We start from the raw sequence: 15,784 nt of genomic DNA on the forward strand, positions 1-15,784 counted from the left end.
AAGACAAAATCAGATTATGAGAAGAAATTTATTGGCAAGCCAAAGAAATTCTAAAATTGAAGAAAGACAAATCTGTTTTGGAAGCATTGAAGGGGATTAGGTTGTTATCACCCCATTGAAGAATGGTGTTAAGATCAGTGTTTAGGACACTTAGTGCTGGTGATCTTGAAGCTGATATTTTAGCACTGCAGAATTTGTTGTATGAGCAGGATGAGTGAAGAATGCTACCATTAGCATAACTGTGGATGTGGTTTGAGATCAACAAGAGAAGGTCATTTATATATATATGAAGAAGAGGGTGGGTGAAATAAGAACACTAAGGAACACCTGTGTTGGTCACAAAATCTAAACCGTTATTACCTATTTTCCTTTGGGTTGTTCACTGTGTGTAATGGTGCAGACTGTTTAGAGAAGAGATTATTAATCTCTGTCCATTTGTTTGGAGATTAGAGATTGTTTATTATTATTTACACAAGGGTTAATTCTGATTGGTGCAATGACTTTTAACTGTTTCTTTTAGAATCAGGAAAATCACTGACTCAAAACCAAAATACAAAAAATATACACATTTAATAAAACTGAAACAATACATACACTTTAAATAAAATTACATAACTACATATCTAAATAAATATCACCCATTCTCTGACTATTACTGGATTGTTTGACATATACTTAATCATGTCAACTAGACTAAACACCTTGTTTTTACAACAACAGAAATGTTCATCAGAGTCAGTTTCTGTAGTAGACCCTTTACGAAAATATAAAAACTTGCTTCTTCTTTTCCATGGGATCCTTTCTTATCTCCCTTATATAGTATACAATATTATTCCTCACTGAAGTATAAATACTCTTACCTCTTGCAGTTTAGTTTGACACACAATTTACTAATTTTTGTACCAGAGAAAAAAAAAGTTTCTTCTGCTACTTCAAAAACAACATATCTAAGTTGAGGTAATTCCATCACTCTTTCTAGTAGAAATAACATATATATCCGGCGTCCTTAGGACAGATAAAACTTTCCAATCAGTGTTTCCTCAAACATTCCTTTAGAACATTGACTGCAATATCTTCTTTTATTTACTAATTACTTGTTGACAGTCTCAACTCCTCCAGTTTAAGGACTCAGTTTTACTATTCCTTTTCGGAAATTACTATTAATATTCTTCCGACTGTCACATAAAACTAAATAAACTTCATAAGAACAAAATTCCTTTGGTCTGCGTTCTTAAACTTCCATTAGCTCTCCTGTTTTTTCCGTTAGTTCAATGCCGAACACCTCTCTGTCAGCTGTCAATCACGCATCAAACTCCTCCTCAGCGAGCATGAGCACTCCATGTAAAATGGCAAGCGAGAAGTTACGTATAATGGCTGACACATCTCCATTAGCATAACGAGAATGTCTTTACAAAAACACAACAATTAATAATTTTAAACTGCAATAAAATTTTCGAAAGTAACACAACTATCCAAATCCAGTAAGTATATATATTTTTCAAATGCTTTACATTTTATTTTGACAAAATAACATCAATAACATCGCAAGTGCCGACAATATGTGTTATGAAACCAAAATTAATAATGTACTAACATAAACAATTTGTAAAAATATTCATAATTTTAAATTATGTTTATTTTTACATCAGTTTCATCTTTCTCTCAAAAATTTTTTTTTTAAATTTCAAAATATTTATTTTATATCTAACAAAATTTTTAATGCTGATTCCTAGATCTTAAATAATAATGATTAAAGCTGATCATTATTTACAATCTCTGAATGGATACTAGTTTCAGGATCATTTGATGCCAGAGATATTTTGGAATTTACATTTTCCAATCCATTATACTTACAAATTTCATTTCTGTTTTCAAATATTTCACTTAAATTATTTGAATTAGGTCCTAAATTTACAGAATCATCACTATCAGAATCAAATTCTATAGGGTGAGATTCTTTATCTTCACTAACTAAATTAGAGCTATTTTCACATTCCTCTGGTTTATTTAACTCTTAAGTTAACTAACCTATGATATTCTACTATTATTTCATCCATATTAGTCTTTTTGATTATCATCCCTCTTATGTTGCACATTACCTGAATTATGTACCCTGGGATTTCTGGAATGTCTTGCATTAGGTTTTGTTTTGCCTGAATTTAATTTTCTCCTTTGCTGTGTATTTGAATTACAAGGTTTGAAACTATTCCCTTTCCTACTATCTGATTTTGAATGAGATGCACATTTAGTATCAGGAAAACAACCCTCATCTTTCAATATTTTATTCATATTGTCTCCTAATATAATTAAATTTCTACTCCCTAAAAAGTACCTTTTTAACCCATCAGAGTGTACATTTATAATTTTACTAGGATTTCTGACATCTTGAATCCTAAAATTTACAGGAGAAAATTAGTCTAAAATTCTATATGGACCTGAAGCTTTTCTTCCTACTTTCCCAACCCTTTTTATACTAGATTTATCATCTAACAATACAAGATCTCTTGGTGCAAATGACTTACACTCTCTGAAACAATTAATAGACACTGACATGTAGAAGTAGGGAGATTCTTGTTCCTTTGTATAAGGCTTTGATTAGGCCACACATGGACTATTGTGCCCAGATTTGGTCACTGGGTTTTCAGAAGGATGAAGAGATGTTGGAAAGGGTCCAAAGGCGACTGACCAAGGTAGTTTCTGACCTCTGGAATGTCGAGTATCAGGAAAGATTGAGAAGATGTAATTTGCAGAGTCTGGTAGACAGGAGGAAGAGGGGAGATATGATAGAGACCTACAAGTTGGTAAGGGGTTGTTATAGGATCAATGCTGGAGAAGTTCTACAGAGAATAGTTAGAGATCAGAGGAGAACCAGAGGTCATCCCTGGAAACTGTATAAAGAGGGTGTGAGTAGGGAGTGAGAAGCAGGTTTTTTTCGTGCAAAGTTGTGAATGATTGGAATGCCTTGCCTGAGAGTGTGGTGTCTACAAGGAGTTTGAACGTGTTTAAGACACGGTATGATGAGCTGTGTGTGCGATAAAAAGGACCTCCCAGATGAGTCTTTAACTCCATGAGGTCTTGGGGTAATAATAATAATATACTGTCTGGTTTCCTGTGAACTTGGTTCTTTATTCATCTTATGAATAACATGAACTTTGGACGTCTTGTCTTGATTCAAGTGGTTATCCCTAAATGATTCATCATCAGATCCTAGAGATCTAGATTAGTAATCAGCTACTATATTTCTTTTTCCTGGAATATAAGCCACATCAATATTATTTTCCTGCAGTTCCAGTGCCCACCTAATTATATGCTGATTTTTATTCTTTAGGAATGACAGAGGCTGGTGATCACATCTTATTTTAATAGGTTGTCCTAACAATAAGTATCTAATTTTCTCAGGGAAAAATTATTGCTAGTGCTTCCTTTTCTAAGGATGAATATTTCAATTCTGGACCTGATAATTTCCTGCTAATAAAAGCTACTGGCTTAAAATCTTCTCCTTCTTTCTGTTCTAATACAGGGCAATGCAGTCATTTGAAGCATCAGCAAAAAGATAAAAAACTTCACCAAATTTAGGATAAATAAGAACTGGAGCCTTGGTTGATGGCAGTTTTAGGTTGTCAAATGCTTCTTGAACTTTATCCCAGTTGAATCTAACACCTCTCCTTGTCAAGTACATTATGGGGTCTCAATAGCTGTGAACAATTAGGAATAAATTTCCTATAGAAACCAATGAATCTACGAACTTGCCTAACTGTCTTGGGAGGTTTAGCTGATAATATTCCTTCTACATTTGACTGAGTTGGCATAATTCCTTTGTTGCTGATTTTAAGACCTAAATACTTAAACTTCTTTTAAGAAAAATTAGCACTTAGAGCACTTTAAAGATAGGTTTGCTTCATCTAATCTCTTTAAAACATTCCACAGGATTTTACAATGGCTATTTATATCCTTTGATTAAATTAGAAGATTGTCCTGAAAACAGATGACTCCATTTCCCAACATATCTGATAAGACAGAATTCATTAAAGACTGGAATGACATGCAGAATTTCTTGCACCTTGTGGTAATCTACATAGCTGATATTTCTAACATCTAGTAGTAAATGCAAAGTATTTTCTGTCTTCTTTCATTAAAGGGATTTTAAAGTATCCAGAATTTAAATCCAGTTTTGTAAAATATTGTGCTCCTTCCAAACAGATCAATAATTCCTCAGTCTTACAGAGGGAAATCAATAGGCTTTGTAACTTTATTGATTGCTCTCAAGTCTAAAACAAATGTAGGCTTCCATTTGGTTTTACAATTAAGATGAATGGGCTATTCCACTGAGAATGTGACTTCCCAATTATTCCTGCCCTTTCATATTCCTGCAGTAGTTTCTGAAAATGCTCCATATATTTTAGTGGAGTCTGATATTGCCTAATGTAAATTGGAGATTGAGTACAAATCTGCACTGAGTGTTCCACGGCATTAGTGCAAGACATTGAAACAATGTCCTCTGTATAATAAATTTAGTTTAATCCTTTATCCAAGTGTGAGCAAACAAAGTTTGTGCCTGAAAGTATCTTCAGGACTGGGGTAAGGTGGTACAACACCAAGGCACTCCTTGCAAAGGTGGAGCAAGCTACCAACACTCCCATCTCAGTATCTCCCATAATGCAAAACACATCTCCTTGCAGATATGTCTAATGTTATGCATTAAGGGAAGGGCCACAACCCAAACTAGGTGGAGATACCAGGCAGAAGCATTAGCAGGTCAACTCTACCTATAGGAGTTGCCAAATGGTGTGCCACCCTTTTTTTTAATAAATTACTCTGGATTTAGAGAAAGATGTTGAAAGTTTATTTTTCACTTGGTTAGAGTATAATAAATTTAGTTTAATCCTTTATCCAAGTGTGAGCAAACAAAGTTTGCGCCTGAAAGTATCTTCAAGACTAGGGTAAGGTGGTACAACACCAAGGCACTCCTTGCAACGTATCTCCACTTGGGCCTGGCTCCCACTGAAGAGACCTCAATAAAGGTCGAAACTAGTCTGGCTTGTGGCCCTTCCCTTAATGCATAACATTAGACATATCCGCAAAGAGATGTGTTTTGCATTATGGGAGATACTGAGATGGGAGTGTTGGTAGATTGCTCCACCTTTGCAAGGAGTGCCTTGGTGTTGTACCACCTTACCCCAGTCCTGAAGATACTTTCAGGCGCAAACTTTGTTTTGCTCACACTTGGATAAAGGATTAAACTAAATTTATTATACTCTAACCAAGTGAAAAATAAACTTTCAATATCCTCTGTGAAAGCACCAGAGAAAAATTCAAATGCAGATTTAAAGATTAGAATTCTATTCCTTTCTTCACTGGTGTTTACTGATTTCATTGAATTCTGCACTAGAGTCTCTTTCATTTCCTCAGTGTTTTCCCTCTCATCTTTCTTTAGAGTTTCAATATTAAACACTTGATCATTATTGTCAGTGTGTTTAAAAACTTCAGGAGACTGTTCTAATTTTCCTTTGTCATCCGATGTCCTGTCCAAACAGTATTATAGTCCACACAAGGAATCTTATTCTTGTCAAGACCATTGACCTTTACAAGAGGAAGATTGATTATCTGTAAGATTCTTGGATATTGTTAAATCAGATATAATTTTAAACAGAAGTTCCTGTCCCTTCAATAAAATTACACGCAAAAGCATGACATTTCAGAAAATCAATTCCAAATATTACTTGTACATTTGGATTAGAAGATTCTGGAAGAACTGTTAATGGATGAAAAACTTTCAAAGGAAAACAGGGAATTGAAATAAAAGCATTGATTTGCTTAACAGTTGAAATTTCTGATTCAAATATACCCTTCAGCTTAATTGGAGAACTTAAAACTGAAATATCATTTGGAATTAGAGTTTTAATATTATTAAACAAACTATAAGAAATGAGTGAAATATGTGCACCTGTGTCAAGTAAGATTTCACAAGGCACATTTTCAATAAATCCTTGTAGAACTGTCAAAGGATTATCTCCATTAGCATAAAGGAGCTCATGCTACATCAAACTCTCTTTTAGGGTTTGAGCTGCCTTTAGCTTTGCCAATATGAAAGAATAATAAATGTTGAAAACAAAATCTATCCCTAACATAACAGTCTTCAGCAAAATGACCAGATTTATTGCACCTAAGACATTTTGGAACATCTCCTTTGGGATATTTTATTCTTGTCAAGAACCTTTACAAGAGGAAGATTGATTATCTGTAGGATTCTTGGATATTGTTAAATCAGATATCATTTTAAATAGAAGTTCCTGTCTCTTCACTGTTGGTCTCTGCTGTCTTTCTATTTCTTCACTAAGAAATGTTTTCAGTTCCTCTATTTTTACCAAATCATGAGATTGTACCTTAGACTCAGATGCCTTGTACTCTGTTAGCGTAATGAGAATGTCTTTATAAAACACAACACTTAATAATTTTAAACTACAGTAAAATTTCTGAAAGTAACACAACTATCCAAATCCAGTAAGTATATAAATTTTTTAAATGCTTTACATTTCCTTTTCACAAAATAACATCAATAATGGGCACATCGCAAGTGCCGACAATACGTGTTATGAAACCAAAACTAATAATGTACTAACATAAACAATTTGTAAAAAAAATATTCATAATTTTAAATTATGATTATTTTTACATCAGTTTCATCTTTCTTTCTCTCAAATTTTTTTTTTTAAATTCTAAATATTTAACTTATTTAACAAATACTAAGGAACACCTGTGTTGGTCACAAAATTTAAACCATTATTACCAATTTTCCTTTGGGTTGTTCACTGTGTGTAATGGTGCAGACCATAACATGGAGTTTGCTAAGAAGTCCTCAATACCAAATACTATTAGATGTTTAGGAAATTTAACCAGCTCCTCGTCATATCTTTGCTTTTTGTATTTTATATTTCCAAATTTCATTTGCATATTCACTAGAAAGCTGAAATATTTTATTTTCTCCTTAGGTTCTCCATTGAGATGTAGTTTGATGTTTTCAATGCTCTTTCCTTTTCTCATAATTTTTGTCTTTTTATTGCTGATTTTTAATATCAAGTTTGTTGCAGTAGTTACTTGGTTTAATTGAAGAATCCTGAATACTTTCCTTCATTATGTGACCAATATAGATGATGATGATGACCTAGAAAATTGGTGACCTATTAAGGGTGAGCAATTGATGTTGAAGTCATTAGCCTCTATATAAGTAGTCTAGTAATGATGATACTTCATGCACAGGCTTTGTTTACTTACACTTGGATAAAGATTAAACAAGAATATAATTTTGTAGCAAGTTTAATTTATTGCCAAGTAAAAAAAAACTTTCACCAGACAATCCTTCATCCTGGTTTTCCTCAAGAAGACACTAATGATCTCCATTCCATGTTTCAACTCATCAGACTTCTGCAAAAAATAAATCTTTCAAGTCTCCCTCTATCTGATTTGCAGATTAGCTTCATTCATTTTCTCTTCAAACAATCAGCTGTTTTCTCTTTTCCCCAGATATATATATATACAGAATTCCTTGCTCTTGCTATTTCTCTATATGGGCAGACAGATAGGTATGAGCTAGTAAATTTAGAAGAGCACCAAGATTATATTCTATTCCATGGTAGAAATGCCATTTAAAATTTTCTAATGAACTAATTTAATAATGGCATTTCTACCATTATTAAATTAGTTCATTAGAAAATTGACTACAGTGTGGGTGGCATCAAAGCCTTTTTTGTTAGAAAGATTATAAAGATGCTGTGAAGCTCTTATTCATCAACCACATTTAAATGGAATATTGGAATGATTACCTGTGCTAAGTAATTTTTCAGTAGTAATTTCAGTTTCATTTTCATTGGACTCTAATGGTTTACATATTGAGTTCTCCACTTGCATTTAGCATTATACAGTTAGACATGTGCTATTATTATTATCATATAGCATGACCAAAATGTTACATTTATTAATCATATATTATTCTCAAAGTAAGTAAATTCAATTTCTTATTTTTATTATCATGCCTACTACTTAAATGTCACTTTTTCAACATAGACATAATTTGGTTTTATGTAATTTTTCCATTAAAATGGTTTAGAGAAAAAAGAAGGATATATATTATTTATTTATTATTATCATTTATAGTCCTTTTTTGTCAATAAAAATGGAATTATAACAAAAAGAGAAAAAAAATGCAAGAGTGCTTGAAGATGCTCAGTTTTGTATTATCTACTCAACCACTTTTACATTACAGTTACCACCTCTTATAATTGATTATATATAATAAAATATTATGCTAAGCAAGAATGAATTTTCAGTTATTAATATTTGTGTTACTTTTGTGAGAACTATCATGATATCTGTAATAACAGTTAATATTACTGAAAGAACTCTATCAAGTGGTAAAGAGCATGTCAAAAGTTAGTTATGTATATTTTTGAAAAATGCTTAACTAACTACAGTAAAAGTTCTTTGTTGTATATGTAAAGATTTTACTAAATATAAAATGATAATTCATTATTTAGAATCAGAAATTTATTTAGTAATGTTTTGTGTAAAACATTATTATATATATACTTTGTATAGTTACAGCCTGTTGCAAAGTATTTAATTGCGATATTTATTAGTATCAAGCAAGTAAAAGGGTCTCACCTCGAATTTAGTTTTACTTATGTAACTTACTTGAAAGAGAAAATATTCTTCTTTCAAGCTTCTTTAAACTTTATGATGATTTCGCTTTCATTTTTGTCTCCATGATTTGCTGTGCTAGACAGTATACAAACTTGCACAAAGTTTGTATTTTCTGAATAGGAAGTTGATATAGTGAGAGAGAGAAATAGAAAATCTGTTGTATTGATTTAGATAAAAACATATGTTCTAAAAGTTGGAAGTTTAGGGGAGAAATATAATTTAAAGGAACGACATCTCTTAACCCAAAAGGGTGGTAAAGAGTATTATAAGGGAAACAAACAGTTATCCCAAAATGAATGGATGAATTTCTTTTAAAGGAAGCTAAGTTGGAGTCTTAGCTCCAATTCGAAATTATAAAAATTATTCTATAGTTTCTCTCAGAGTAATGGACAGTTCCTTTTGATACATTAAGCAGCAAACTTATAAACATAAACTCAAAGATAAGAAAGAAGTTTCCACAAGAAAAAACAAAACAAAAAGGAAACTTTAAAATCTTTATATTGCAAAGAATCAGAAAAAGGAACTGATTTGTTAGAGAAAAAAGAAGAAATAATATTTTACTCAAGAAAAGTTGTGCACAAATTATTATTTTTTTTGTTTTCAATGAAAGATAAGTTTGAAGTAAAGTTTTTTTGTTTGTTTGTTTGTGTGTTGTCATCAAATCCTGTGATCTTGAAGAGAAGAAATCAGGAAATCTGTGGGATGTTTCTTTTCTTTATGTATGATGTTAAGTTTGAGGGCCCTTTTGTCTTTAGAATAGAAGTGTCAAGTTATAAGGCAATTTTTATATAGTGATTGCAAAACAGATATTTTATGCACACACTGTTACACCCATCATCATCATCATCATCATTTCATTGGACATCCACAGATGCATATGATCACTCCAATACTCGGTGATGTGCCACACTAGTCCTCGCCATGTAGTCCTGTTGTATGCTTTTCTGGAGGCTTCAACTCTCTGAAGATCAGAGAGTTGAAGCCATCTCATTAACAGTCTGCCCCTTCCTCTTTTTCCAGGAACTTTACCTTCTATTACTGTTCTGAGAAGTCCTCTTTCCATCCTTTCAATGTGTCCAAAATATCTTAACTTTTTTCTATCAATATCCTTAAGGAACCTTACCCATGCAATACCTAAATATATACTAATAGTATTTGTTTGACCAGAAGATAAATTACTTTTTGGAGGCGACAACTGAGAGAGGAGATTGGCGATGGCAAGTCTGATGTTGATAGCTATTTCCAGAGGTAAGTGACAGATTCCGCATTCTGTGTTGTACATTATGTCTAGTAACAGCATTTCTTTCAGTGTGATGGCAAAATCGTGGCCGAGGCTTAGGGCATTGACAGCATCTTCATTGAGACTTTTCAAAGATAGATTCGCTACTGTATGGAGCATTTGAATTTGCAGTTATGATTTGGTTGCATACATTTTCATATGTATTTCCTGTGTTGGATTCTGATAATATAGAGATTTAAGTAATTATTATTTGCTTCAGAATCCAACATGATCTTCCATCACAAAGGCTAGACTTTAAATATTATTTAATGTAAATCACTTATTTATAAATTAATATTCATATAACTACCTATAAGTTGATTTAATATTTAATTATTTAATCAAGAATGTGTACTAATAAAGAAAAAACTCTGTATTAAAATATTATTAAGCTATTTTTAATCATTGCTATGTTAATATTATAAGAATTTGTATTTGATATTTTAACTGCGCATTAATTGAAATGTAAATGTAAATATTCTTTATTTATTCCTACTTGTAGAAGTTTAGCGTTATGCAATACCTCAATTTTCTTATGTTTTATTTTGTTGTCATGGAGACGTATGTAAGTGAGCGAGTGCGAGTTTGGAACAGTGCGTGAGGAGAATGTTGAAAGTTTATTGAAAAGATTTTCACTATATTATTTCAGGAAATTACAACGTACTAGGATATACATTAAAATAAATTTTAATATATTTCTATATTTTGGCAACGTCACGCTGCCATTTTCAAGAACTTAGGTACACGATACGTGCACGCAGGCACAGCACAAACAATAAATGAGTAAGAAGAATGAAGCTATTATTTCTCCTAAAGTCCTGATGGTGCCCTCTAGCGGGCGATGTTGGTATTCTTGGGCGGTATAATAGCTTCATTCTTCTTACTCATTTATTGTTTGTGCTGTGCCTGCGTGCACGTATCTTGTACCTAAGTTCTTGAAAATGGCAGCGTGACGTTGCCGAAATATATTAAAATTTATTTTAATGTATATCCTAGTACGTTGTAATTTCCTGAAATAATATAGTGAAAATGCATAACCAACGTCTAAGCCTTTCCACGAGAATTTATTGAAAAGAGTTTTAGTTAAAGAGATCACGTGAACAATTTAGGCAGGAAGAACGGATATATAAGTGAGGAACGCTGAAAATATTGAAAGAGAAGGTGATAGATAGGAAACATAGAGAGAGAGAGAATTGGCATTTGGTTGGAATCGGAGTATTCAGCATTCGGGGAATCAGAGTGCGATATTAGAGAGTCGGCAAGTCACTCAAGCAGCTAATTTAAGTCTACTAGTCGAGAAGCAGTTAGCTAATAAGTTGTAGAATAACAATTATAGCTACGGAAAACAGCTGAGAGACTATTAAATAGACTAGCGATACTTGAGTTGAGATTTAATTTCAGTGCCGACCTTTCAAGGACATACGGAACCTTGAAGCAAAGCACGAAGTTACTAGAGAATAGTAGAGGCTGTAAAGTTGAAGTTTACCGTTAGCTGTGTTTAGAATTATAGTGCCTAAAGAATTAATTGAATGCCGGAGGAATGAACAACTGTGCATATAAAACCTCAAGTTAAGGAATTATTGTGTTACCTTAATTCATGAATGATCAGTAGTGTTTCATGCAAGAATGTTTGTTTATGTGTATTGTGACTGATGATTAATTCAGTTATTGCTTAGAAGATTTATTTTAATGAGTGCTGTATACTGTTTAAAATGTTTACGGTTATAAAAAGTGTTTGTGTGTAAGTTGATGAAGAAAGAAGATTATCGGTAAGATTATTCCAACCATTAATATTCCTATACAGAGAAGTGTGTGAGTTTCATCCTAGAATTTCCCTATACTAACAGTAACTATTGCAGAGAATTAGCTGAAGTGTAAAATTAAAGATGTTTGTTTGTGAAGAGGTGTTACTGTAATTTTCATTGTATTTTGGAACTTAAGGAACTGTGAGAAGACTGTATTATAGAGATAGCAGATTTACCTTTGTCTGAGTCTGTATGATTGATCTTATCAGAGAAGCTAAAATGTTTGTGATATCTTAATTACTGATTTGAACGTAAGTGTAAAATTTGTGATTCTAAAATTAAATGTTTGTTTTTGTTAATCAAGGTTGTATTTTGCCTGAATCTCTTTTACTGCACCATTCATAAAATATTCGAACTAAAGCAGGTAAATTAAGTAAATTAAATATACTCAGCCAGTATATATTAATAACAACATATAAAGGAGAAATAGTTGAGAGTTGGTTTTTCTTCAGTTCTTGAACTAATTCAAATATAGAGTGGCGCAGTCAGTAAATATAAATTTTCTCTATATGTGAATTAGAAATCAACTTGCAACCTATCAACTAGTTAAGAACATCGTAATAACTAAATATCAGATCCAAAGTATAGATTGAGAAGAAGTAGGATCCAACACCTGTTATGTTTATCACTTTCCTCTCTCTCCCCAACCTGCACCTCTGACACTTGCTTTTGTGTCATTTTTAGTACACTCTCTCACCATTCTCGCTTTTGAACCAAAGTCCATTCATCTTCAGTAACAAGTACTTTTCACAGACATTGCACTGCACAAAGTCCATCAGGTTCATTCCTTGAACAGTTATATGTTGTACTCCATTCTTCTGCTTTTTGCATCATTGCCATCTGCCATGCTATATAACTTGCTATACAAAATACTTATATTTAATTACAAATTTAACTTAATCTAATTAACACAATATAATCTTCTAATACAATTTCTAACTGATATCACTAGTTTTTTAAAACAAACAACTTAGCTTTCGGAAGCCTGCTAAACATAGGAACTGCTACTAGATACTACCTACTGGCCAGACCAAGTTGTTTTGCTTCATGTGTAATTTCTCTAGCTTTTTCACTTTAGACTGTAAAAGATTCACTGTGAGCCTCTAGATTAATACAAACATTTTTGTGATTTAATAAATCATTTAATTTGCAGCATGTAGATAACATGTTTCTAAACATAAACAGTTTATTAAAATAAACAATATAACCCAAGATCTTTCCACCTTAATCTTGGATTAAGGTGGAAAGATCAACTTCATCTGCAGAGTAGGAACAGGACATAAAAAGCCTATACCTGAATTGCTCAGACGACAACCCAAGTTTTGCAAGTCATCAGACTTACATCATCAGAGGTACAAGACTTCTATAAAAAAAAGCAACAATGCTAGTTGTTCCTGTCGTGTTATGCATAAAGCATGTCATATTCCAGATCCACAGTTGTTAGATTTTTATGAATGCAGACCAAACTTAGTGGAGGATTAAACCTTGGTTTTTGTTACGGTGTGTAGAGATAGTACACAGCATGTCTGAGGTCTCTTTTAATTTTCTTATAAAGTATTTATGGCCAATAATTGACACTTTCACACTCTCAGTATTTCACACAACATACATTACAAAATATGTTATATATATTTTCTAATATATAATATAATAATTTTATATATAAATGTGTATATATAAAATTATACTTTATATATACACTCAGTCTCCAAAAGCTAGATAGGGTCAAAAAAGGCCTTGCCTATTCCTATGAGGGAATAAAAGCCATTAGCTGGTTTATTTATTTTAATAATTAATTAAAATAATGTGTATTTTACTTGAATAGATGTTCAAGAAATACACTATTGTTCATATGGTTGGTACTCAGAAATTGCTCCATCAGTATCAAGGTATTTGATATGTACCAAGAACATACTTCTCACACCACAAACACCAACAGCCTGCTCTATTGCTATTATCATAGAACAGCTGAAATTTCAATTCATCATAAGTGGTCCTTTTCATTTCTTATGTGTCAAGAGTCAGTGTCTCTGTGCCGACACTGTCCTTAATTGCTTATTTTAAAGCTAATAGTACTGGAGATATTATGAGGAAGCATGCTGCATCCTGTATGTCAGAGTGTTCATGGATGGGATATTCATGAACATTCTGACATACTCCTTTGCAGGTCACTTGTCATTTGACCTGTTTTAATCTCTTAGATAGCAAGATGCTTGTAGTTTTCTATTGGTCTTTTGCATTAACAAGGTTTCTCCGATATGTTTTCTCATTGCTTGATCATTCTGCACTGGAGACTATGTGAATATTCCCATAGACTTTAGTTTCTGTGATAATTGCACTGGCACATCTTGTGCTGACTTTCATACAATGATCTATTGTTTAGTTCTTACTATATATAGAGCCTGAAATGGGCATTACACAATCTGTGATGAAGCAGTGGATTCCATGGATGATTTTACACACACACACACACACACACACACACACACACACACACACACACACACAATGTATGTATATATAATTTATATTTGAGAGTTAAGGAATACCTTATTTTTTAATTATTTGTATATTAGCCATTCTGTAAGAAGAACAAGTATTAGGGAGAAGTCTCAGATATCTCGAAGAGAAGCTCTTGAAGAAGCAAGGTTCAGACAAGAAAAACAGGGATTTTCGCATGATGACGTAAGTATTTCACTATATCATGCAATGATTTATTGCAGCATAATTTATTAAATGTATTTCTTTCATTCTTTTTCCTACTTTTTAGCCCCATATTATTATTATTATTATTCAGAACCTCAATGGAGTCGCACGATTTATAACAGATGGCCCATCTTAAACAACACAGTCTATCATACCATCCTTAAACTTAACAAAGATTATTGAAGAAAAAATGAAAGAGTTTGAGAACAGGAATCAAACCTTGGAGATTCAGTGGCAAGCCTTGAAGAAAGCCTTGATTGATTCAGCTAGAGAGGCATGTGGTGAGACTTTGTCTGCAAGGATAGAAAAATTAGAACTCCATGGTGGACACTGGAAGTTAAAGAGGCAGTGAAGAAAAAGAAGAAAGCATATCAAAAGTTCCTGGCAAATAAGTCAGCTTGTGCTCTTAGAGAATACAGAGACAAATGTAAGAAAGCTAAACACTCTGTAAAACTAGCTAAACAAAAGTCATGGGAGGACTTTTGCAAGAATATAGAAAATAAATATCAAGAAGGTGACAAAATATTCTGGAGGTGGTTGAAGAAGCTTAGGAATGGAGGAAAGAGTGCTGTAAAAGGAGTTAGAGATGATACAGGGAGAAAAAGATATCCTTGAAGTATGGAGTAATTACTTTGAAAAACTTCTAAATTGAACAAGCAGTGATAACAGCACAGTGGTAAAAAACACTGACCAGGCATGCAGTCAGGAATACATATCAATACTTGAAGTAGAAAAAGCCATCAAAGGCTTAAAATGTGGAAAGGCAGCAGGAGTAGATGATATTCGACCAGAAATGCTGAAGTATGGTGGTATAAAAGTCTTACAGTGGCTGCACTGCATAGTTCAGAAAGCCTGGACAGAGGGATGAATTTCCGATGATTGGAGTAGCGCTCTCATAGTACCCATGTATAAAAAGGGAAATAAAACTGAATGTGAGAATTACAGAGGTATTTCCCTACCGAGTGTTCTGGCAAGATCTATGCAAGCATACTTGAGAAACGGTTGAGAAGAATTGTGGAAGAAAAGCTGGGTGAAGAACAAGCTGGATTCAGGCCAAATAGAGGCTGTCAGGATCAGATCTTCACTTTACGACAAATAGTCGAGAAAGCATGGGAATATAACAGAGATCTGTATTTAAGTTTTGTCGATTTGGAAAAGGCATATGACAAGGTACCAAGAGAGAAGCTATTCAATATGCTACAGTTATATGGTGTCAATGGGGCATTATATCATGCAATGCATAGTCTTTATTTGAGTTGTAAGTCAGCAGTTAGAATTGAAAGAAGTACAGGAAGAT

The 15,784-nt window shown here is 32.8% G+C and overlaps 1 protein-coding gene across 3 annotated transcripts in view; it reads left to right on the forward strand.

Moving 5' to 3' along the window:
- LOC150096629 (protein phosphatase 1 regulatory subunit 16A-like) overlaps window positions 1-15,784 on the forward strand; it is a 245,116-nt gene that overhangs the window by 198,882 nt on the left and 30,450 nt on the right. For all 3 annotated transcript variants that reach the window (XM_090407864.1, XM_090407866.1, XM_090407865.1), the window contains one exon: window positions 14,358-14,466. In XM_090407864.1, the coding sequence (XP_090263990.1) occupies window positions 14,358-14,466 (109 nt within the window). The remainder of the gene's footprint in view (window positions 1-14,357; window positions 14,467-15,784) is intronic.

The sequence above is a fragment of the Typopeltis vanoorti genome, chromosome 18, assembly GCF_054136105.1.
Source record: "Typopeltis vanoorti isolate ZY-2024b chromosome 18, IOZ_Tvanoo_1.0, whole genome shotgun sequence".
NCBI classification, from domain to species: Eukaryota; Metazoa; Arthropoda; class Arachnida; order Uropygi; family Thelyphonidae; genus Typopeltis; species Typopeltis vanoorti.